At 42.4% G+C, this 24,902-nt stretch overlaps 2 protein-coding genes across 3 annotated transcripts in view; one reads left to right on the top strand and one right to left on the bottom strand.

Moving 5' to 3' along the window:
- Positions 1–24,902, top strand: part of MACROD1 (mono-ADP ribosylhydrolase 1) — a 656,520-nt gene that overhangs the window by 329,166 nt on the left and 302,452 nt on the right. The gene's annotated exons all lie outside the window — the stretch shown is intronic.
- FLRT1 (fibronectin leucine rich transmembrane protein 1) overlaps positions 4,882–24,902 on the bottom strand; it is an 82,296-nt gene continuing 62,275 nt past the window's right edge. Inside the window, exon 2 of the mRNA XM_066583985.1 lies at positions 4,882–7,459. Coding sequence (XP_066440082.1) covers positions 5,365–7,398 — 2,034 coding nt within the window. The 5' untranslated portion in view covers positions 7,399–7,459 and the 3' untranslated portion in view covers positions 4,882–5,364. The remainder of the gene's footprint in view (positions 7,460–24,902) is intronic.

Below are 24,902 nucleotides of genomic sequence, written 5' to 3'. Positions count from 1 at the left end.
GATACCACACTTTATCATTGATGGTAAGTGAAGGGTGCTCTTTGATTTTTAACAGGGTCACTTGATATACAGGATGTGAATAATGGGAATTAAGCATCATTGGATTCTTAAAACTACTGAGGCTGGCTTATATTTTAGCTGGCACATGCCCTTTTGGCCAGTGGTGCGTTCCTGATGCATACTTCTACACACAGTTACTACAGATTGGCAACCTTACAATCATGTATCTCTTGTACATATCATTTCTTATGCCATTTGATCCAAATCCTTGAAAACAAAGAAATAAATTGCAGCTTTTACCAAAGTCTTGTAAAGTGTCATGCGTTTGTCATGATTGTCTCTCATTGGCCAATGAGTATGGTTAAATGGAATAATTCTTTCAAAAAAATGTTCAAATGAGTGAAAATGAAGGATGATCGTTCAGGGTAAACGCAGCTAACGATGGAATGACGCATGATAACATCACTTTTCATTCATTTTATGCAGGCATAACAATCATTGTTGACTCATTTACTTATTGTTCGGTTTAAATATCGTGAATGTGAATGACTAAACAACTTCTCGTTTGAACAAGCCAAGCAGACTCTGACATCGTTCACACGACAAATCGGCAGGTCTATATGCACCCACACATTCTTCGATGCAGCATAACGAGGGAGATGTCACAAGAGGTGCAACCCCACGTTTAGACACTTAATGAATGCCTTTTATTCTTGGTTACTTTATATGTACATTTTCCGTTTTTAGGCTTCTCATGCCTCCTGTATGTTTGTTGCCTGTGATGCTAAATTTGTAGTGGTGCATATTTCCTGCACCACAAGGCAAATACTTCACTGCTGTTTTAATATGTGTGTTGATGCCTGGAAAACTTCAGATAGCGAGACAGTGATGTGGGGCTTGCTGGCTGTGTTGGGGGTGCACAGATATGGCGTTCTAGTTCGTACCAAAGACCAGTAGGTTGGAGATCAGGCGTGAAATCTGCAGACATCCTGCTCCTCAAACCAATGCTCAACGCTGTGTGCTGTATGACATGGTGCTCCGTCATGTTGGCAGAGACACCCAGCTGTATCAAAGACTGCCACAAGGTAGGGAATATCACATTGTCCAGAATGCCTCTGCACCCATTGGCGTTGAAGATGGACTTCACTATGACCAATAGCCCTAGTCCTTCCCAGCAGAACCCCCACAGCATAACAGAACCTCCTCCAAACTGCACAATTTTGGACGATGCAGTTGCATAGAAACTGCTCTCCAAACAACCACCACATCCAAGTGCGGCCATCCAATCAAAAGATGGTGTACTGTGATTCAGCTGTCCGTAACACTTGCTTTCAGTCATTTATAGTCCAAGAATGACCCTCCAGGCACCATCACAGGCGCCCCTATGCATTTACTGCTGTGATGTTATTCTTATGTGTAGTCACTCATTCATGGTAACTCATCATATAGAGTTCCCTGAAAATGGTACTAGTGCTAATGGATGTTCCAATGGCCTATGAGACCTTCTGAGCAAGACTATGTACATGATGCCTTCACAACTTGTACAAGGCTTCGTTGTCCATATTCTGTCAGTTTATGAGGTCTCCCTGAAGGTGGCTGCACTGCCCACACCAGATGCTTTTCAATTTCGAATAACTTTGCCAGCAGTGGCCCTTGGAAGTTCCAAAAGCATTGCGATGGCCTGTAGTGATTGGTTGCTCAGGTGACATCCCACCACCCGACCCCGTTGGAAGTCTGTCAACTCTACACCTTGTGATATTCGGATGCTCACACATCCGATTTGCATATGCCCTACATCTGTCAGCATAGGATGGGTGGGTGTCTCAATACGTTTGTCAACATAGTGTAAGATTCCCATACGCTCATTAGACTGACAGCTGTTCCTCCCAATTCCATTCTAAATGAGCCAAGTATTCCTGTATTTTCACTGAGCGGAGGGCAGTAAGCTGCTCCTAGAAATCTCTTGGCAGACGCTTTTTCCTTGGGAAAACAAAAACATTTTTTCAATGCCTACCCTTCGTATGTTATTACAGGTTCTCCCATAGACATGTATTTAGTATATTTAATGTTGCAACTTTTTAGTAACTAAGTAATACTATATATGCACTACAGGTAGTGGTGCTAGTGAAAGACATCCATCGCTCACCCCATTCATTAGCTTGAGATAGCCCTAATTATATTTATTACTGCTGGAATTCAACAGTTATTGGCAGGCATTAGGACCCTGCAGCCCCGTCAGAGCTCAATGTCCACTTTCTAACTGGACAGTGGGGGACAATTGGCCGGCTGTTATGGACCGGGAGAGATCAGGTCTGTGTTCAGCAGATGATACTCGGTGTGGCTAAAGGTACGGCCATAGTAAGAAAGAAGCGGCGAGTGGAGAGAAGAGGACGTCACACAGAGGTACAGAAACTAAGTAGCCCCAACCTATGACTGAGGCCATTTTCTTTGATTCCCAGAATTGGCCACACAGTCAATAATCAAGGTAAAGCGAAAGTGACCGGATAAAAGTAGCCGTTGGACGTGTATATCTCCACTTGTTGGTGGATTACAGGAAATAGAACGTCAAAACCGGATACTTTATTGTGCTGCTGCCCAATACAAGAAATCCCCTGTTCATTAACAAGCACGGATCTGGACATTGTACGATGCATAAACATTACTGTCAAGTGACTATTTACCGCAAGAAACAGTAAGAAAAGCCTGTGACAAAACTAGACTTGTATCAGAAGTATTATCATGAAGTGGATTGACTTCGCTCCTGACGCCCATCACACTTATGTAAAATGACTCCAAGTTATAATAAAGCTTTAATAAAACTGAGAATCTATATTTAATTACAGTAAATCTGATTGATTTTATAGCCTGCCATTCTGTTACATCTGTACACATGAAATCGTCTCTAATTAACCCATGAATGTGCATGGGGGCCATGGTTAGTCCTGCTTAAACCAGCACTTGCTCCCATCTAAGCCCGACCATCTCACTGGCCATTCTATCTGGCTATTCCCAACATTAATGGCCATACACAAACAGCGATGCGATGCCAGTAAACCATGTGTTTACCTTCCATGACGACTAATCTATTAAAAGTAAGACAATAAATGGCGTGAAAGGTTTACACGGTGGTAGGTCATAGAGAATGACTGTAAGTAGATGGACATTGTGGCAGCGGGTGGATGGAGAGGAGTATTTAACATTTCCGTCTCTGCTGCTTGTAGACTTGCATCTAATTATTACATATAAAGGAACACTATTCCGATAAGGAGAACACATAATAAAATATCTGCCAACACCTTCCCTTTCATCTGTGAGATTGCACACTGTCATCAGGATTTTCCCACTCTATCGCCTGTTAGAACTGGTGAGAAATTTGCATTACCCTCCAAAATATATTTCCTCTCATAATTTGTCTGCTGTTTTCCACTTTCACATTTCAGCTCCCTTCCACATGTTGCAGATAGAGTTTGTCTAGCGGAAGAGAACTGCAAATTGCTTGTTAATATAAAGCCGGCAGCAAACAAAGACGAATCAGCGAGAAACGAAAATGAATGTTAGGATGAGTAGTACCAACTCTCGGGGTGTCTCCTGATGACTTTGGTACAAAGACGTCGAACATGTATTGGATTAGGGTTTTAGGGACCGTAACAGAAATAACAGGATGCATGTGATACAGGTTCGTTACCAGATCACGGTGTCCAGGATTAGAAAAATGTTTCAGTTTTTCCCGAGAGAGCGCCGCTGTTGTCTATGGGTTTGTCTGGTATTGTAGTGTAGCCCATGGACAAGAGTGGCGCTGCCATGTTTTTCTAGCCCTATACAACACCTTTAACATACTGAGTAGTTCCATGACAGGCCCTTATACATAACAAACCTTGACAATGGAAGACCTATTACCAGATGTTAATTAACCAATAATCATCGTATATGAAATTCTGAAGATAATGACATGAAAACCTCATTACCAGTACTTTGCCGTAATGCACCTTCCAATGTTTTTAGTTGGCCACCGAAAGCCCTTGCATGTTCACATGAAGGCTGCTCCTTGCTTACTCTGCTACATACAGAATTTCACAGGTCAACTACTGCCCTTTTCACATATATTGTATTTCTTCTTCATTTGCATGTAAATAAAATATATGTGATCCCGAATCCTTCACCCCCTCACCCAGCGGACATTCCATTCATTATAACCTCTGCCTATGGAAGTCAATGAATCTTATGCATGAACATTCGATCATGAGTTACCATCTCAAATCTTAATATTGGCAATCCTAGGTTTCCCGCCAACACTGTATACATTCCTCTCCATTGCTTTAGCATATCCTTCTTACTTAGTAGCGGAGCATTTCCCCGGTAGGACAGTAAATGATAACATTTAGACTTTTTTCATTTCAGAAACTCACTTGCTTAATTAGAAGTGTCTTGTTCAGATTGAGAAGGGCCTGCAATCTATTCGAGGCTGTCACTCGCTACCTAATTAACCAACCCATGATCCTTGCGGTCAGGTAGTGGAGTGTATGATACATTGGGATATTGAACATGTATATATATTACCATCACACGCTACAGATATCTGCTGAAGGATCTGAGTGTCAGTAAGGGTTTCCACAGAGACTGAATAAAAAGTCTGTTGTATAGAAAGTCTATGGTAGGTAACATTTCAATTCTCTGCTTCACAACTAGTTTTCTATCATTCAATTCAAATTAACTTTTTTGGAAATTAATGCAAGTTCACTATAAATCTGTGAAAACTCATTTGCAATTAGAAAAAAAAATCGCTCATCTGTAGAATTAGTTGCCTTCTGATTTTGCCATTTATTTCCACTAATGATAAAATATGTAAAAAAAAAAAAAAAACATAAGAGGAATAAACTTGCAGAGAAAAATATATATATATATGGACTATTAGGGAGAGATGTAAAACAAATATTCATTGCACCATGTCTTCATTTACACCCTGAATTTAACAAAAGGAACAGAAAGGAGAACCATCGGGTTATAATATGCAAATTGTATCCAAGTGCTTGAATCTCTCTGAATTTATTTCCTTGTTCTAAAATGGTTTAAACTTTTTGTATTAAAGTAACTGAGTTCTCCTGCGACCCTTTCAGTTTGCAGGATATGGACTACTGCATGTCTTGTCTTTTTTTAAATTCTTCTTTATGCTCAGGTTTTGGGATATGAATATTGGTGTTTTTCCTTTCCTACAGATTATCCCATAGAGTCTTGTTTGTGTCATAACTTAGGTTTACTTGTATATCTAATTCTTTCTCTTACACTGTTAGGAAACTTATGGGCACCAGGAGAACCAGAGATTTTACTATGGGAAGGAATCTGGTCAGTCCAAGAAATAATGGTTCATCATGTATAGGAGTAGTCTGTGTCAGGAATACCACCATCTCTGTATCCCCTGTGAGTGCCATAACCTATCGTGTGGGTACTTTTGTAAAGACTGGTACCATTAGATGGAAATATGGTATGGATCACATACTCCTCCTTGGCTCTGTGAGGGTTTATTGGTAGCATTTGAAGCCCTGGTCCTCTGATCTCCAATATAGAGTTATCTTTCTTGGTGCCAGATTCAATATAGTCGTCTTTCTTTCGGCTTCCGCGACTGCAGGCTCTTTCACGGGTTAGTAATTGCCCAGCTCGATGGACATACCAGCAGATTGATGCCAAGATGAGAAAAAGGAAGACAAGTGTGACTGCCCCACCAATAATGCCCGCCAGGGGTAAACCAGCCAGAGGGTCAGCATTTTGTTCTCGATTAAGTGTAGTAGTAGGACCATAGATATCCCCTGTCTCTGCCTTGGCACATACGGGTGACTCATCTGTAAGATACGTGTTCCCTGTCTCCATTGATACCATACAGATAATGTAGGTAGATCTGGGTTCCAGTGCAGTTAACAAATACTCTGTCTTGTCTCCTTGCACCAAGGTTTCTGTTATAGAGCCAACAGCTGGGCTATGACCTAGTCTCAACCAGCTCAGACGGAAAGAACTGGCTGGAATAGAAGACTTCCAAGTGATGCGAATACTGTCAGCTGTCAATGGTTTGACACTAATCACCAAAGACTTTGTCCCTGCTCCGGTTTCCATAGGGTAATCCAGATTGGAATCTGGCAATCGAATACCTGGCCTTTTAGACTTGAGAGTAAACAGGGATCCTTGGGGAGGGGTAGTGATAGAAGGACCCGCAGGTGTTGCTCGTGCTGATGCTACATTGCTCTGGGGACCACCCTCAAAACATTCATCCATCTCATGAGTGATGTCTTTAATGGCCATACCCCTAACTTTCTCAGGGCCCTGGCACATTAAGCCCCGTACATTGACAATAGTGGCTCTAGCCTTCACCCAGTCCCGAAGCCAAATAAGATTGCAACCACAAAACCAGGGATTATTCCTGAGGAGGAGTTGGCTCAGGTTCTCTAGGTCATCAAAAAGGCCACGAGGGAGTGCAGTAAGGTTGTTATTGGACAAATCCAGTCTCTGTAGTTGCCTCATCTTGGACAGTGTATTATAGGGAATATGTGTGATGGCATTGTCCTGTAAATACAGCTTCTGTAGATGAGCAGCAGGTAGGTTTAAAGGTGGGGCAGCCAATGAATTTCTTACCAAGGACAGCTCAGTCAAGTTTTGGAGACGACTAAACGTGTCATCTGCAATGCGCTGATTTGCCAGGAGATTGCCATCGAGCACTAGCCTCCGTAAATTATTGAGTCCCTTGAAGGCATGAAGTGGAATGGTAGAAATGCGATTATCGTCTAATCTTAGCTCTTCCAAAGTGTGCGGCAAACCATTGGGAATGCTGCTGAGATGGTTGCGTGAAAGGAAAAGCAAGCGAAGTTGACGACTATCTAGGAAGGCATCATCTTCAATGCTGACAGTCGACACAGAGTTGTCATCTAAGTGAAGTTTTTCTATGAGTGGTATACGGGAAAGAGCATCCCGCGTCACGCTGCGTATGTTGTTATCTTGGAGGTGAAGTTCTCTAAGTGAACGGGGAAGGTTGAGTGGGAACTCGTCTAGGTCGTTCTCGTACAAATAGATAACTCTAACGTTGGTTTTAGTTTTCAGCTCTGGTGGAACTCCAGCATTGTTAATCTGATTGTTCTGGAGGTAGAGGGTGGTTGCATCATCTGGAATCTCAGCTGGGATAGACGTTAGACCTCGGTCGTTACAGTAGATGAAACCATTGTCACAGCGACATACATAGGGACAATTGGTGCTATCTATTACTTCTGTTAAAAATGCAATAAGTCCATAACACAGGAATAGCCAGTCACGTAAGTCCAAGGTAGCTGTTGTCATAGCAACCGTGGTAGCGGTTGCAGTTGTGGTGGCCACTGCGGAGGCAGCCGCCGCAGTGGTAGTAGTGGTTGTGGTGACCGTCATGTTGTAGTAGTCTTCCAAATCACAACTGTGTTTTAAGATTCTGATGAATTTGGATAATTTCCTGAAAAGAAAAAAAACAACGAAAAACAATCAGGAACACTAAAAAAAGGAGAAAACCACAATCATAACGGTCAATCAATTATGTCACGTAATAAACAACTTAGTTGCTGAAATGTAAAACAGTCAATTAATAGATCCTTACCCCAAAAAACTATATGTAGACTATTTGAGAAACTATTAACCCTTTCTAATACACTGTCTGACATCTCCCTACACTCTGATTGAAGCTTGTACAGCTCCGATGTCAGAAGACGTCTGACAGGGTGTTCTTACTGTTTATTGCCAGCCACTCCGCAGTTGGAGCCTCTCTGGCGCACACACACTGGCTTCAGCCAGCAGATGGCACTGTTGTATAACAGCAAAAAGAGAAAGCCTTTTAGGAAACCCTGAATCCAAAATTGGATTGGTAAGGGTTAAAACAATATGTAGACTACATGTCATTTGCAGAATTGAAGGCAATGACTGACATTTTTACATGTATATCTCATACTGAATAAATGGTCACATGGCGGTGATCTGTATGCGGATCATTACGTGTCACTAGATTGCTAGCTCTGCAGGGTAGGATCGCCCTTGTTGTACAGGCTGTTATCCACGTATGGCATCTGTTTTCTCTGCCGGCACAGTAGATTGCCCGTGTGAATCACAGTGGCTGCATTTTGCTTCACATAAAAGCAAATTAATAAGTGAAGAGACGCAGAAGATGAAGTGATTATAATGTGTGAGGAAGTTCTGAGAGTGATTTTTAAGCGCATGATTGTAAAAGCAAGTCCATCTTTTGACTTACATAATAGCTTCTCCAAGCCATCTCAGCTGGGAGATTAAAGCCTGCGTCACTGGCATTATGATGGAAATCACATTCTGATAATGATTGAGCCCTTCTTGAGCCCTCTGAGATCTGCATAATATAACTCTCTTCACAATACACTGGTACCTTGCCAAACTTTAGAAAATCAGCCGCAACTCATCATCTATTTAAAGTGTTAATAACGGGAGGCCCGAGAAGTTTAATGGAAGCCTTCTCCAACATAGTAAATGCCACATAAACTAGACAAGCATTATTTACAGTTACCGTATCAATGTGTGAAAGACAAATACATTCTGCCACAATGCTAAGAACTGTTCTGTACAGAAAGAAAACACAAAGAAGGTTAAAAAAAGTCTATAAAGGGTCTTTACACGGAAAGTATTTATCACCTTCTCAGAGGATACATAAATCGGTAATAAATGGGCGTCCAACAACTCGGAACGGTCTGAGAATGTGGACCGCAGCGACGTACAATTCTGTGGGAGGTCCAGAAATAGGCAAGCGAGCGCAGGAATCTTAAGGAAATGTATGAACCTAATTGCCAGGGTGGCTTTAAAAAAAAGAGTAGTCCTGTTAGCATAACCCTTGTAGTCAATGCGCTCTACGAGACAGTTGTAATATTCCATCGGAGTGTAAATACTAAATATTTGTATAATCAGCAAGTTCTGATCTGAAACAGACTGATGACTTGACAAGACTCACCTCACTCCCTATCCCCTTGCAGAAGCAGCCTGTTATGCCGTGTGTGTGCCCAGCCTTTCCGACGTGGAGTTCCATCTGAATGCCATTTTTGCAATCTTTAGTCTCCGTTTTCAGCAGGTTACTGTTCCTTTTGTGGCACAGAGTGTTCCTTTTTCCTTGTGTGGCGCAGAGTGCCAAAGCAGTGGAAACCCTAGATGAAACTACATGCAGGATTGAACTCGCAACCTGATGGTTGCGAGTTCAATCCCAGCTTGGTTCAGGTAGCAGGCTCAAGGTTGACTCAGCCTTCCATCCTTTGCAGATCGGTAAAATGAGTGCCCAGCTTGCTGGGGGGTAATACATTTTCAAAAATTATGATTAAAAAAATGACCTAAAAGCGCTGTGGAATAAGTTGGCGACAGGGGCATAACTATAGAGGATGCAGGGGATGCAGTTGCACCCGGGCCCAGGAGCCTTAGGGGGCCCATAAGGCCTCTCTTCTCCATATAGGAAGCCCAGTACTATGAGTAAAGCATTATAGTTGGGGGCCCCGTTACAGGTTTTGCATTGGGGCCCGGGAGCTTCAAATTAAGCCTCTGCCTTCTGCTATACAAATAACAAGTCCCTTCCCTTGCTTTGGGGGGATTAGTGCTGGACAGAATAGTTTAGGACTACACTACTCTGTCCAACGCAAATGCCAGAAATGTATCGAAGCCTGCTCAAACAGAGACTTTGGAGGAGTAATGAAAGCCTGTGGTTCCATCCAAGGTTTCCTCTGTTTTTGGCAATCTAGATGGAACCTCAGTACGGAAAGGCTGGGTGCACACTGAAATCAAACGTGTGCCCAGCCTTACAGGTCAGTCCTGCTGCTGGGAGTCACTCCACGTATGCGGACTTCTGGAACAGGAGGATACATTTAGGGGTTGGTCAAATGTAACTAGGAAAGGGAAGAAAACTGAAGTGTTGAGGGAATGTAAAGGGAATTGCTACTTAATGTATTTGTACATTGTGGGTGACACTGATAGGACATGGTAGGGCTTTGGAGGAACAACACTGTGAGGCTTCTGCCTGGGAATAGGGGGAGTTTGCAGGTCAGAATGCCCCACAGTGGCAGATACGGTGCGGGGGCTGTTCCATATCATCATTCAGTGACTGATAGGAAACTCACATACTCTTTATCAAGAGGTCATACAGCAGCTGAGGCGTAAGGAATAATAGCTCATTACTATAATATATTATGAATGGTAGACATCAAAGAGGAGACCTAATCCGCCACCTGTGCAAAACAAGGAGTGTCAAGGAACAGAGAACTCCGGTGGCAGGTAAATAATCACCAGTGTAAATACAGGATTTTATTACCTTTTCGTTACATTGATATTTTTGGTATTTTGACCTATAGTGCGATACAGATGTAGCAAACATAAACTTGGTAGTTAACAAGCTATAAATACTGTAGCTTAACTACAATGTACTGCGATGCTGTAAATCAAGTGAACACGATGTACCAGTCATAATAAGGATTGCTACATCTTTATTTATCAGTATTAATGTATATTTTTTTTACTCTTCCTTATGCTGGTACTTGTTAGAGGTCTTCTAGTCAAAACTGGTTGAGTGGCCAAAAAAAATTGTAATGCACATTTACGTGTTACAATTCTATGTCTCGAGTAAAGAAGTTTTCTACACCGACACAGAAGGGGGTTCTTTACTGTAAGAGCAGTGAGACTATGGATCTCTCTGCCTGAGGACATGGTGATGGTAAATGCACTGAAAGAGTTCAAAAGGGTCCTGTACGCCTTTCTTGAGTACAACAATATTACATGTTCTAGTCCTTAGATAACATCACTAGGGTCATTGATTCTGGGATTTATTTTGAATGCCAGATGGGAAGGAATTTTTTCCCCCAAGATGTGGAAAATTGTCTTATTTTTGCCATCTTCTATATAAAGATTGCAAAATAATAGGCTAAACTGGATAGATGTTCTTTTTAGCCTTACGAACTATGTTAGCGTGTACATAGACAGGTTAAAGGGGAAGAAAGATGGCAGCATTCCGCCACCATAGTCAATAGATACATAGGTACAGAGGGAGGACAGGGGAGCTGACAACCCCGTACATTAACAAGTATATTTAATGTATAAATGGACTCTTCTTGTAGCTAAATCTGTCGAGATAACATTCTGAGAAGGTGTTCAGTTAAGTGGACAACCCCTTTCAATGGTTATCGTAGGCATGCCTGGATGCCTGAAAGGAAGCTTTATGTTATACCATCAAAGATAATGCTTAGCTTTTCAGATGCTCAAATAAGAATAGAATAAAACTGGAATGTTAGTGAACAGTGAGGGATTCTTCTGTAAAATACTGAAAAAATCAAATGAAAAACTGGAAAGAAAAGACGTATAGCCCCATGGTAGCATCTTTAATAGGACCTGATCTGTCTACCTGTTTAAAGTATTCAAAGAGCAAATAGCTGATAGAAATAAGTAAATTTGCTCCAGTATGATGGTTTATTCATTCCCCAGAGTCAAATCCGCATATGTTCCTTTCGCTCTCTCCCTTCTGTATCCTGGGATTACAGTGAAAGACTCGGAAACCATCTCACAGTGTCAATACTCTGCTCTCCGAGCGCGTTCTTTAATCTCTGTACTGCAATAAGAGCTGGCAGCAAGTTGTCCCTGACGGGTCAGACCTGGAGGCTTACTTACCCCATCACTATTGACGGCAGCCTGTCTTTATGCTCCCGCGGGATGTATTAACCTCCGACCTCCACGGCTTGCAAATAACAATTTTCTGTTACTGAAACTATCATCTATTCTTCTTTCTAAATATTGTATGAGAGGGGGCTTGTGTGTACACCATTAATCATTTACAGCGAGAGCTCCAGCGGTTTTGTAGTACACGTCCTGGGTGTCGGTATATTATGGTGTCTGCTACTTCTAGTTAGTTTTGTCATTTTTTGGGGGCGCCAACTATAGTACATAGATGATATGGTAAAGCTAGACCACAAAAGACCGGCAGTCCTACTCATTCCTTCCACTGGAGACACTTATACTGGCCAGTCATGCTTCCATTTTCAAGCCCATAGAAACATATCGAAGCAGAAGGTCTTCAGTTTCAATCCGTTATTTTGTATTTTTCATCTTCATTGGGTTTTTTTCTTACTGCTGTACTTTTGTTTCCAGATCTGCAAACGGAATACAGATGGATCCTTTTTTTTATCGCATTGTACTCAATGGATGGCGGATGGAACTCTTCATTTGCAGTTTTGTCTATCTCTGCATAGTGGTAATGGCTCTTCAATGAATGTGGCTCAGTGGTTAGCACTGTTGCCTTGCAGTGCCGGGGTCCCAGGTTCAAATCTCATTAAAGGCAGTGTCAACTTTTAAAAACTACATAGAGCCATCACTCTGGTCAAATTTGAACCTACAACTCCAGTACTGCAAGGCAGCAGTGCTAAGGACTGAGCCACCACACGTGTTCTGTCATTGCAAATTGAAGACCAAAAAAAAAATAAATGCAAAGAGAGCATAAAAAGCCAACTGCAGCAGGACTAACGACTGAGCCACCATATTTGAGAAGAATAAACACAATGACAACATACAATTTCCGTGCAGATGCTATTCATAGTCAGACATGAACCTACTATCCCAATGATATAACGCTAGTATGAACGGAGCCTAAAATACATTTTTGAAAAGAATCCTTACTTTAGATGCAACTATTGTTATCTAAATATAACAAAATGTAACTAGTATAACACACCATAAATTATATAAAATACATCACAGTATGTGTATATAGAAATATAGTAACATAGTAAGGCCATAAAAAGACATATGTCCATCCAGTTCAATCTATTACCTCCCAATGGTGATCCAGAGCAGTGTTTCCCAAACTCCAGTCCTCACGCTCGCCCAACAGGTCATGTTTTCAGGATTTCCTCAGTGTTGCACAGGTGATGTAATTATTGTCGGTGCCTCAGACATTGCCACAGGTGTTCTTACTATCCTGAAAGCATGACCTGTGGGGGTCCCTGAGGACTGGAGAAGTTTGGGAAACACTGATCCAGAGGAAAGCAAAAATAATCCAATGAGGTAGAAGCCAATTTTTCCCATTTAAGAGAAAAAAAAATCCTTCCTGACTCCAATCTGGCAATCGTAATAATCCCAGGATCACCGACCCTTGAAGTTATTAATGATTATAACATATAATATTATTCCACTTAAGAAAGACATCCAGGCCCCTCTTGAACTCTTTTATCAAGTTCCCCATCACAATGTCGTCAGGCAGAGAGCTCCATAGTCTCACAGCGCTTACAGTAAAGAACCGCCTTCTATGTCGGTGTAGAAATCTTCTTTCCTCTAGACATAGAGGGCGCCCCCTTGTTACGGTCACAGTCCTAGGTATAAATAGATGATGGGAGAGATCTCCGTATTGTCCCCTGATATATTTATACATAGTTGTTCGGTCGCCCCTCAGCCATCTTTTTTCTAAACTAAATTACCCCAGTTTTGATAGCCTCTCTGGGTATTGTAGTCCACCCATTCCATTTATTACTTTAGTTACCCGTCTTTATACCCACTCAAGCTCTGATATATCCTTCTTGAGTACCGATGCTGAAACTGCATGCCAAGTTTTACAGCAAAACAACAACTTCTTCTAGCGTCTCTTTGCAGTGTTCAGTGTTATGAAAGTTCTAATTCTGACAACTAATAAAACCCATTTGATCATTCCTTTCACCCCTCCACCTTCAGGATAATTGAATTCATTCAGCCCTTCCTTTATTTTTCCAGCCATTAATTTTAAATCAGGAACATTAATTTTACACTTCCCTTCCATTACACGCACAACCCTTGTATTCTGTCTCAGTTTTGCCTTTTGTCATTGCTGAAGATCTTTAAACCTGAATTGGTAATGAGTTCAGTTTTGGAGACCTCACCATCACAAATACCTATATATGAAGTATAGAACATTCTACTAAATATTACTTAAAGGTGGCATGTCGTATTTTAAGGAAAAACACAGCATTTTTGCTGCAAAAACTGCAGTGACCAGATGCTAGCTTCAGGGCTCAATCACACGAGAGTGTTAAAAATGTGTGTGACCAAAGCTCCATGCCCATTGCTTCAATGGGTCTGGCACTACTGCAGTCAGCCCCATTAAAAGCAATGGGATGCGAGCAACCCCTGCAGTGATTTTTGGGGAAAAGCTTGAAATATAAGCCCTTCCCCGAAAATCATCCCTAGCTGCTGTAAAAAATATATATACATCACCTTCCTCTGCTGTTGGGGGTCCGGCGCGTCTTGTCGCTGGATCCCTGACGCTGCTATGAAGCACTTTATGCTGGCCGGGGATTTAAAAATCCCTGCCTCCAGAAAGTGCTAGGTCTGATTGGCTGAGCGCTCTGCCAATCACAGGCAGCACTCTGCCATTCATTGAATGACAGCTGAGCGCTGCCTGGGATTGGTCACAGCACTCAGCCAATCAAAGGCAGCGCTCAGCCATTCATTGAATTCAATGAATTCGTCCCCAATGGATTCTTTCGTCCTCGTGGGGAGTCCCATCATCACTGAACACTGTGACAGTGCTGTGGTCCCGTGGGGATATTTTATGCATGGACCTTCCCTGCTCACGGATGTCTTGTCTTTTGCAGGTGAGAGTATTTCGTGCCTGTAAAAGACGGAGTCTGAACACTACATAGGGAGCCACTGGTTCTATCAAATGCACTTTTTTTGCGCACACAGGTGCACACAAAAAAAAACGCTCATCTGGCTTCGCCCTTAGGATGTTTTACCTCACTTACCTTGCCTTTTTAGGTCCATGGCTTTTTTTCTTTTAAACAGTGCGTTCTGTAGAGGGGCTTTTTTTCAGATATTTTTTGGGAATCCTTCCATTTATTTCCTCTTAATTCAATTCCGTTTAATTTCTGTTTTTTAAACTTTAGAAATTGCACAGCTGACTGCACTGTTTGTTTATTTTAAAAGACGGAAATGAGAAAAAAAACAGGATTAAAAGTAAATGTAACTATGGTATTTTAGAGTTTTTTTCTTTTTTAAAACCATTGAAATCTGTGGGAAAAATTGAAATGTTTTGTTGTTTGCGTTTCTTTGTGCTACAAAAAGTAGTGGAAATAGTTAAAGGGACGTACGCCAGTGAGAGCGAGCCCTAACTATCAGATACAGTATTGGTAGATCCGTTTCTCCTGCTTTTTTTTAAGGCAAAAATAGGCAATAACCTTGGAAATATTAAATGCATTTCTTGTGTGAATAAAAAAATCACCACCCAAGAAATTCTTGTAAAATTAGAATGTACCATTTAGTAAATTGGGCTTTTTTTAACATGCATTTTTTGTGTTAAAAAAAAAAAAAAAAAAAGTGCCACAAAGAAAGCGCACATGAAGGAAGCCTAAAGGTACGATACCATGCGTTGACCGTGATATTACTTTACAACATGGTCACAGCAACCTGCAGTGCCAGTAAGTTCAATGGCAGTGCAATGTCGCAGCGCTACTCAGCAATTTTGGTCATATGACCTCAGTTGCAGTCAAAATCGCCATGTAGCCCCAGCCTAAGGGTCATGGTCTGCATGGTGCAATACTGCTAGAGGCAGGAGCCCACATTTACTAAGACCGATTTTATGTACAGGAGTCTAAGTAAGGAATTTGGAGTGATCGCACCAAATTCATTAGGTTGAATTTTTTTGTGGTGGCATCATAGCGGTTGCGGTCAGCTGAGACGCCTTGTCACTCACGCTGTGACTCTATTGCATTCAATGGCATTGCAACGTTGCAAAGTTGCAAAGTTTGGCTAAAGTCGCCATATAGCCCTAACCTAAACACTGACCCTAATTCCTCTTCCCTTATCCCAGAAAGGGGGTAAATCGGGGAAGGGGGATGGGGGTGCTGAGAGACCTTATCTCCAGTCCATCTGCATCTGGTTGGCGACTGTCTTTAATGAATTCTAGCAGATTGTTATTTAATGGTGCAAAATAGAAAAACTACTCTACAGATTTGCAGTATAAGACAAGGAGGACAAGCCAGACATGAATCCAACTCTGCAGAATCACAAATTATTGTCCATTTGATTTCACCTCTAACAGATATCGTTAAAGTTTACAATCAGGAAAGCATATTTCACAGAATCCTAAGTGCTCAAACAAAAGTTCATGCTCTGTAACTAGATGTTCGGCTCAGGAAAATATATGGCTGCACCGCAGTATAGTAAAAAGAGAGCGGGGTATCCGTCACTCGGATGTGGAGTTCGGCAGGTCTTGTGGATTTATTTTGCATGTTTTTATTACTGGACTGTCCGTGTATCACACTTTTTATTGTCCTAAAAGCGATCCTACTAATTATATAAAGAGGAATAGAATTCTTTATATAGCTGAATTCAAAGTTCAATTGACAGTATAGTTATTAAAAAGGAAATTGTCGCCAGGATCGGGTTCATATAAATTAATACTATATTGTATCCCTCCCAAGATGCACATAAAAGTGAGGAAGTTATGGCTGACAGAACGTGGAAAGGCAGCAGACAATTCCTTCAGAGAATGCCCATGTATTCAGGTCCAATATTCTATTCGAATCAGTTTATTAAAGGGGTGTCTGAGAAGCAAAATTGGCATTTAGTCAACTCTTGTTATAGTTGCACTGATCATATTTCCAAATTACTCACTTTTGATGCTGTGGACATGTGATGCTGCTGTAGAATCCAAGCAGGTTCACGCACACAGGCCCCCATGAGCCTGTGCGGTTCGGAGTCCAGGTATAGTCAGCAACTACTTCAGTCTCAGGGGAAGGGGATGTCCTTGCATTCTCATGTACTGCGCATGCGCCAATGTAGACTGCAGAACATCAGCGCACATGTCCATGACGTCAGCGGAACTGGCTTGGATTTCCCAATGGCATCCCATTACCACAGTCTTGATTTAGAAGACGGGATACTTTTGCAAGAGTGAGTGAACTGGAAATTTGATCGTTCTGTCCTAAAGATTTATATAAATGTTGATTTTTTTTTTTGGTCACAAGCAATCCCTTAAAGAAGTTCTGTCATTAGGAAGAAAAAAAATCTATACTTACCTATTCCTCCCCAGGCAGTCTTCTTACCAGATCTTCTCCTGGCTCCTGCAGTCCCCCGATTCACGTCACCTCCAGCCTCTTCTTTCTGTGACGTTACATCCATTCTCGGCAGTCTCCTTCCTGCAGATTAATGTATGCTATGTCACTAGTGATGTAGCATTCACTGCCTAGCAGGGAATGCTGAAACCTATGCTGGGCTAAAATGCACACGTGCGCTGTCTCGCGGCAATAGTATATGAACACTCGTGACGAGATAGCACGCATGCGCAGTCTCAACAATAGCTGGCATAGGATTTGGCATTACCTGCTAGTTAGTGAATGCTACATCACTAGTGACTGGGTACACTGACCTGCAGGAAGCAGAATGCTGAGAATGTACGTAACGTCACAGGAAGAAGAGGATCCTGCCGGCTGGAGGTGATGTGACCCGGGGGAATGCAGAAGCCAGGAGAAAATCAACGAGGAGAAGATGCGGTAAGAAGGCTGCCTAGGGAGGAATAGGTAAGTATGTTTTTTTAATAGAAGAACCCCTTTAAACCCTTCTAGCTGCAGCGCATGTTCATTTTAATTTTTCATCCCCACTTTCAAAAAATCATAATGTTTTTAAAATCTTTCAGTGCCCTAACCACATGAGCGCTTGTTTTTGGAGGATGAGTTGTATTTTTGATAAGTACTATTTAGAATACCATACACTATATGATATATTGGAAACCTTATAAAAAAATTCCAAGTGTGAGGGGCTCTCATGACATGTTGGACGACATGCTCTAAGGAGTTCTTCAAGTTATTTTTTTATATAGTTTTTTGGCCCCCCTTGCCCAAAACTATATAAAATCAATATATTTACTGTGGCACTGCACTGCGTTTTTGGTGGTCCGGCACCATAGCATAGCCAGAAGACCCAGTGACATCCCGTAAACCTGTCTTGTAATGTAGAAGCCCATTCGCTATAGTGGTCACCTGGCTAAACAACCTATGTGACTGCTGCAAAGCGCGTTAACAGAAAACCGAAGGATAACAGCTATGGCGGAGGATCACAGCAAGCGGGGAGGTGTATATTTGGTTTTTTTTTATATCTGTATCACCCTCACCAATGTTTATTATGTCAGAAAACCTAAAGCAGAAGATCGCCACATAACCCAAATAAGATAGCTCAGCCTCTTAAAATGCCTCAGGCTTAGAGAAGGTCTTCTCAGAAGAGGAAGTAGCCCAAGTCATTAAAGAGTTCCCCAAAGGAAAAAATCCCAAGCCAAGAATGGTTTTATAACAAATTTTATAAAACTTTATAAAACACTTTTATCATAAATGAAACCCTCACCCCTACCTATCCATCTGCTTCTCAATAGTTGGAGGCACATATCTCAATGCTTCCCAAGCCTAATAATGAGCCCAAATTCTGCCCCATTTCATTAATCAATATTGATGTTAAACGTTTTGCAAACATTAAACCTCTGCAACTTTGTCTATTGCCTTCAGTTATTCATGAAGATGAGGTTAGGTTTGTCAGACATAGAAAGGCTAAGGATAACAAATAAAGCCCTTTTATTAATTTCTTATGCCCAAAACATAATATCCCAGCATGATTTCTTTTAATTGGTGACGAAAAAGCGTTTAATAGTGGTCATTAGTGTTTCTCCATGACGTCCTTGAACAGATCAGTATTGGTCCTTTTCTCTTGGAGAGAATCATGGTCTTATATGATAATCCTATGTCCAGAGTCAAAAACAATTGCCCTTTTTCACCCTTGTAGAACATCTGGCCGTAGTGCTGTGGGAGAACCCCAATATTCACAGCATAAATAATGAGGTTCTTGGAAGAGAAGTCCTCTTGTCACCTGTCAAAGTTTTGCAGAAATTATGCCATCAAGATGATTGTTCTTCCAAGGTTCCTTTATATTTTTCGAACAATCTCCATTGCTGTTCCCCCATCAATGGCTGACTACAGCAATTAGTACATTTATCTGGGGTACCAGTCATCCACGACTGTGGGATGTATAAGTGTCCAATAGTTGTCTCAATGACTTATAGCTCCTGACATAGGACTGACAGTTGTTCAGTGAATGGAGGCAGAGCTGGCCGGTGATCTCATCTGGCCATCCGCTTCCATCCACCTCCAGACAGGAGTGTAAGTCTATTCATGGGGATTTGGAGCAGAAGAATGTTGACCTTTATAAGGCTGGAAGCAAACTTGCATTTTCATACAGTTCACCTTGGTGATTGGGTTAAGTGCTTGGTTTTTACTCAGGCAGGAGCTGTCAGACCATAGGAAGTAGGTGTTTATCTGGGTTTAGTAGGGTTTTCGCTAGATTGAATGTGGGTGAGTCTGATTTAGGGTCTAACAAAGAGATCATCTACCTACAAACTTTTGGAATGTTGATCCACGGATTATTCTGACTGTGACTATAGAGCCGGGAAGGAATTTTCCCCCCACAAAATGGGGTCAATTGGCTTCTGCCTCATTGTTTCTTTTTTACCTTCCTCTGGATCAACAAGAGGGAGCGGAAACAGACTGAACTGGATGAACAATTAGTCTTCTTTCAGCCTAACATACTATGTTAAAAGTCAGAAGCGGATGCAGCAGGAAGTAGAAGCCCTTCCATTATATTTCCCATATCGTTTGAATCCAATTCTGACTTTGGCTTACAAAAAAACGGCCACAAAAACTGCATATATGATTCCAGCCTAAATATTTATTAATCAAGGAGTTATAGCTTCTGTTCCGCAGTAACTAGTCACCGTAGATTTTTTCCGGACTGCAACAGTAATGACGTCCCAACATAGGGACATGCAACCACTGTGGCTAATCACCGGCTGCAATGGTCTCAAGTCCCTATGTCGGGGTGGCATCGCTGGGTTCCTGCAGCGGCTGGTAGGGAGCACTGGCAGAACGGAAGTGGTTGGAAATCTTGTAAAGCGAGTATGGCTTCTTTTATATCATTCTACCACAGTGAGCAGCTTTGCCAATTCTCTCTCCCTGGATGACCTCTTTAATTAGCACAGATATGGGGACCCATGAATAAAAAAAAAACTGAAAAAACAAAAGTGTTCAATGGTCCATTTACTGATCAAGATGTCTAAAGGGCTCAGAAGTGCTGACTGTATTACTAGACTGCAGGAAACTGTTTAGCCCATGTCCAGTTTCTCTTCCCTGTGCTCGCCCCAGAGCGTACAATGCATATAATGTGCGGATCCGTGAGCGGTCAGTAACGGATATGTATTCTTGTAAATGTCTTTTATTTATTTACAGGCCTAGTTTGCCATATTCCCATTGTTTCTCCCTAATGCCATGACATCACTAAGTTGGCAGCACTATAATTATACACCGGACTGGCTGCCTGGAAATGCTGCTCAGATTTACATTCCTGAGATGTCACATCGATTAATTACACAGTGACTGGCCCCTTCTGTAGTCTACCAGATGCTGCCCAGTGTTTTCTCTGACCCCTCTACCACTTTCCTCCTGGCCAACCAGATCCGTTGCCTGTCATTTCCATGGCGGGGATAGATGAGACATGCGTGTGACAGCGAGCCGCTGGCTGCGGACCACAAGCTACTGATCAATGCCTTGTTCCAAATCACAGAAGCAGCTGCTGGTTCTGTGCGAGGAAGGAGTTATAGATATCATCAACCTGAGGTCAGCTCCTGCGATTCTGCAGTTGTCTCTGAAGGATACGTGTAACGTTCCCATATTCTCCTCCCGCTACCTGCCAGCTACAATAATGGCAATAATGACCTCCATACAGTAAAATTTAAGAATATTAGAAACCGCTGAGAACTCCAGCGACCACATAAAAGACGAGGCTCGGGGCCAAGTGATTTTCACTGTAATATCCTTTATCTTGGATAACGAGAACATATGATCCTCGCATTATACACAGTTTAAACTTTAATCATTAATATTCGTTATTTATATGGCTACACCATATTCCGCAGTGCAGCTGAGGGGAGAAAAATGGATAAAAACAGCAATCATGTATGAACAAAAAAATAAATTGTTTTACTCACTCCTTGCTTCCCCCAGGGATCCGGCGCTGCCTCCCCTGTGATCCCCTGACAGCCTCTGTTTACATGCAGGCAGCGGTGATGTTTCGTACTGATGGTGACAATGGCCACTGTCTGGGTAGTACGGGCATGTGACCAGTGATTGGCTGCAGTGATCACCAGCAGTACGACATGTCACTGCTGCTCACATGCAGGGCTAGAACCCCGGGGGAACGAGAAGTGAGGGCTATGTTTTTTTGCGCATTTACAGGCATGGTGGCTATTTTTAAAATTTTTCTACAAAGTTAAGCAACTTTACCGACAGCCATCCATTCCACTGTTAACCAACTTGCGGCCCTCCGCCTGTTACAAGACGCTCTACGCATGGCCTTAGTCTGCTACTCTAAAGGAGTAGTCAACCTGCCCCAGCTGGAGAGCCGCAGGTTGGAGTACCCCTGTACTATATCAATGGAGAGCTTTAACCCTTTGCATTCCAATTTCGAATTCAGGGTTTCCTAGGGTGTTTTCTCTTTCTGCTATTATACAATGACGCCATCTGCTGGCTAGAGCCAGTACTGCAGTATGGGGCATGCTGGAGAGGCCCCCGACAACAGGGCAGCCAGTAATATACAGTAAGAATACCCTGCCGGACGTTTTCTGACATCGGAGCTGTACAGCCTTCAATCATAATGTCTTTAGACGTCAGACAGTGGATTGGAAAGGGTTAAAAAGTTTTCTTCTTGGAACACAAGAGACCCCAGGGCTGCTTAGAAGAATCACTTACTGCTTCCAAATTGGTGAGCAGAATACAGATTAGCATACATGACAGCTATCATTCCCTTCTGTCAACATCACAGTGTGAAGTGATACGAATTGCACAATGTTCCTGGATCTTGTTAAAGGGATTCTGCCATCAGATTCATGCTGCCCAAATCACGGGCATCATGAGCCCAAGACAGGGGAGCCTATTGCCCCATGAGTACTGTATTCTGAAGCACTGCTGGCTCTGAGTCTTTAGGTTGGGCTGTGCCAGCTCTCTTTGTCCGCTGCATGAAGACTAACTGCCCTCCACCCTTTTGTGACCAGGGAGATGAGCTGTCCGTCTTCATGCGGTAGCAGGGAGGAGGCCCAATCCCAAGACTCAGAGTCAGCTCCGAGTCCAACTTCAAAGTGCATTCATTCCGAATGATTGCAGCATGATTATCCCAAATAAGCTTCCAACTAATCTCATTCAATCTGAAAACACCAATCAATGATTCACACACAGAAACACTTAGAATCAGCTTTTGGCCAATAATGATTGTTTTATGATATGGCAAACCCTTGCTGGTGCCCTAGGATTAGGACCATAGGCAAGGAATACTAGTTTGTGGTTGCTGTATTGACAGATGCTTCTATGTCACATCACACCTCTGTAAACTAAGTGCGGTAATCTATGCAATATGGGGCTGATCCCCCCCTGACTGCCTGTAGCCACCATCCCTGGAGTAACAAGAGGAATTACAAGATAGACTCCTCTACAATCTTTGTAAAATTGTTGTTCAAGTCTTCCATCTTCAGGCCGAGAACACATTAGGGATAAGTCATTCATACCCACCGCCTCCAGCAGGACCGGACGGCTGTCACGTGTGTGTGTGGATGTCTCCAGACTTTCTCCTGCCAGATGATGTTGGGGAATTTCAATGCCCCATCGTTTTGTTCTCTATGGAGATAAGCCACCGCTAGAGGCATCTGTCAGCAACTTACCCCCCTTCCTACTGAAAACACATGAACGTTCAGCCGAACCAAGCATTTATGTGTACTGGGGAGTCGGGAGAAACAGCGGTCGGCTGGATGTGTGATCTGCCAACAGTTAATGAAGGTGTATGGATCCCTTAGGGCATGTTCACACATTGCGGATTTACTGTGGATTTTCCTCAATAAAAAAAACAGTGACTCTGCAGCGGCAAATCTGCACCAAATAGTGTGGATTTACTGCAAATTTTACCCTTTCATTTAAAGAAGTGAAATCTGCGGTCTAAATTCACAGTGTAAATTGACATGCTGCGGATTTAAAATCCGTAGTGGAGATCTGTGCAGTATGTGCTTGTCCATTAAATGATATGGATTTTGCCAGCTATTTCCACTGTGGATTTATATACAGTAAGAATACCCTGCCGGACGTCTTCTGACATCAGAGCTGTACAGCCTTCAATCAGAATGTCTTTAGACGTCAGACAGTGGATTGGAAAGACGTCAGACAGTGGATTTAAGGGTTCATTCACTCATGTGAACATACCCTTAAAATCTGCCTATCAGCCTACACAGTTTGGAGAGGCTCATCGGCATATAACCTATGCGATACTGGGAGTTATAGGCATAGTTTCTTTATTAATGACTAATATCAATTAGCTGTGTTTAACAAGGACTACTTCTGGCGTTCATCTGCAATACAGAAGTATATGGATAGGTTAAAGTCACAGTTTTATAGTTTTCTTCCTCTTGTGGACATCTCAATTCTGTCACATAAACGTTCTAGAGTGCGTACAATAAAAGTCTCAATGTTCATTAATAAGCGTCACGTAAGAAAGTAAAACTTCGAGGCGTTGTCTCACGAAGACATCCACTCTCCATTCATCCTACTATGGCATATGGACGTCATAGCGGGGGACTCGCTAACTGACCTGTCCATGCGTTACATAAACAACCATTCACGGATGGTCGCTGCAAGGGAAATGTCTGGCCAGAAGCAGCTTCCCCAGCAATAACAGCTGATCCCCGGTGGTTATCAGAAGCTGCCGCTTTGGCTCCTATTCAAAAACAGTTGTCTTCACAAGCCAACCCCTAACCAGCATATAACCTGCCGCCATAGTCTACGAGCGAGATGTCATTATGTGGCCATTAGACCTAATACTGCTAAGCTATGAGGATAAAAGGGCCTGATAAAACTTCTATATTGCTCAGGTTAATACATTTTTGACATAGCGTACGGCCAAGTTCATAAATCTAGGAATAATGGCTAAAAAGGGAGCAACAGATAAATCATTAGCAAAGTATTGTGTCTGTAGGCGGAAACCATCGCACACACGCCGTCTCTACACATTTGCGCCCCATGATTGGTCTTCAAAGTGCCCTGGTCGCAGTGATCAATGAGCAGGATGCCCTCTCGATTTTCAGTACATAGTGTATCCAGCCGTGGTGGTTGGCCATTGTCAGGCCACGCTGCATGCTCAGCACACTTCAGCTGATGTATGAACAAGCCCTATGGGTTAATTGTTTCTGAAATCTATTAGGCCGTTTTTAAAAAAGACTTAAAGGTTACGGAGAGTCGCTTGGCCGTCTGCTGAGCCCTGTGTATAGACAAGGAACAAAGATGAGACAAAGGGGGATCAGAAGTCCAGGCTTTGATGTATTCAGTTATACAGATGCTCTGCAAAATGTGCCGAGTCGCTAAAAACACTTCAAATGGAGCTTTATATCCTTGGACGAAAATAATACTGGTATTGTTTAATATGAACCGGGATCCTGAACGGCTTACCAACCAACCCCCCAATGTAGACCTCCGTTATATGCATGTGACCACTAAATATTTCATCCGGTGTATTCTTGGGGCCCGTGAAACTTTTCAGATCATACTTGACTTCAGCTTCCATTGGTGGACAATGGGAAACACAGAGACTCATTGGGCTCATTGTGTGCTCCAGTGTACACGGTCTATAAGTAGTATACAATACAGGACGGCGTTCTATTCTTCCATGCCGGCTCAGAGCAGTTTGGAGAATAAACAGTCTGCTTATTTCCCTTTATCGTCTCCTGAGTTCTATTGTGTGCCTCGCTGAATGGGGGGAAGAATTGAATTTATATTTTTGCTGTTTAGCATGTGGCTTCCTACAAATGTTCATGTCAGAACTAATGTGCT

This window comes from Eleutherodactylus coqui, chromosome 11, assembly GCF_035609145.1.
Source record: "Eleutherodactylus coqui strain aEleCoq1 chromosome 11, aEleCoq1.hap1, whole genome shotgun sequence".
Lineage (NCBI taxonomy): Eukaryota > Metazoa > Chordata > Amphibia > Anura > Eleutherodactylidae > Eleutherodactylus > Eleutherodactylus coqui.
Note: the sequence above shows the minus strand (reverse complement) of the source record. Positions and strands in the feature narration are given on the sequence as shown.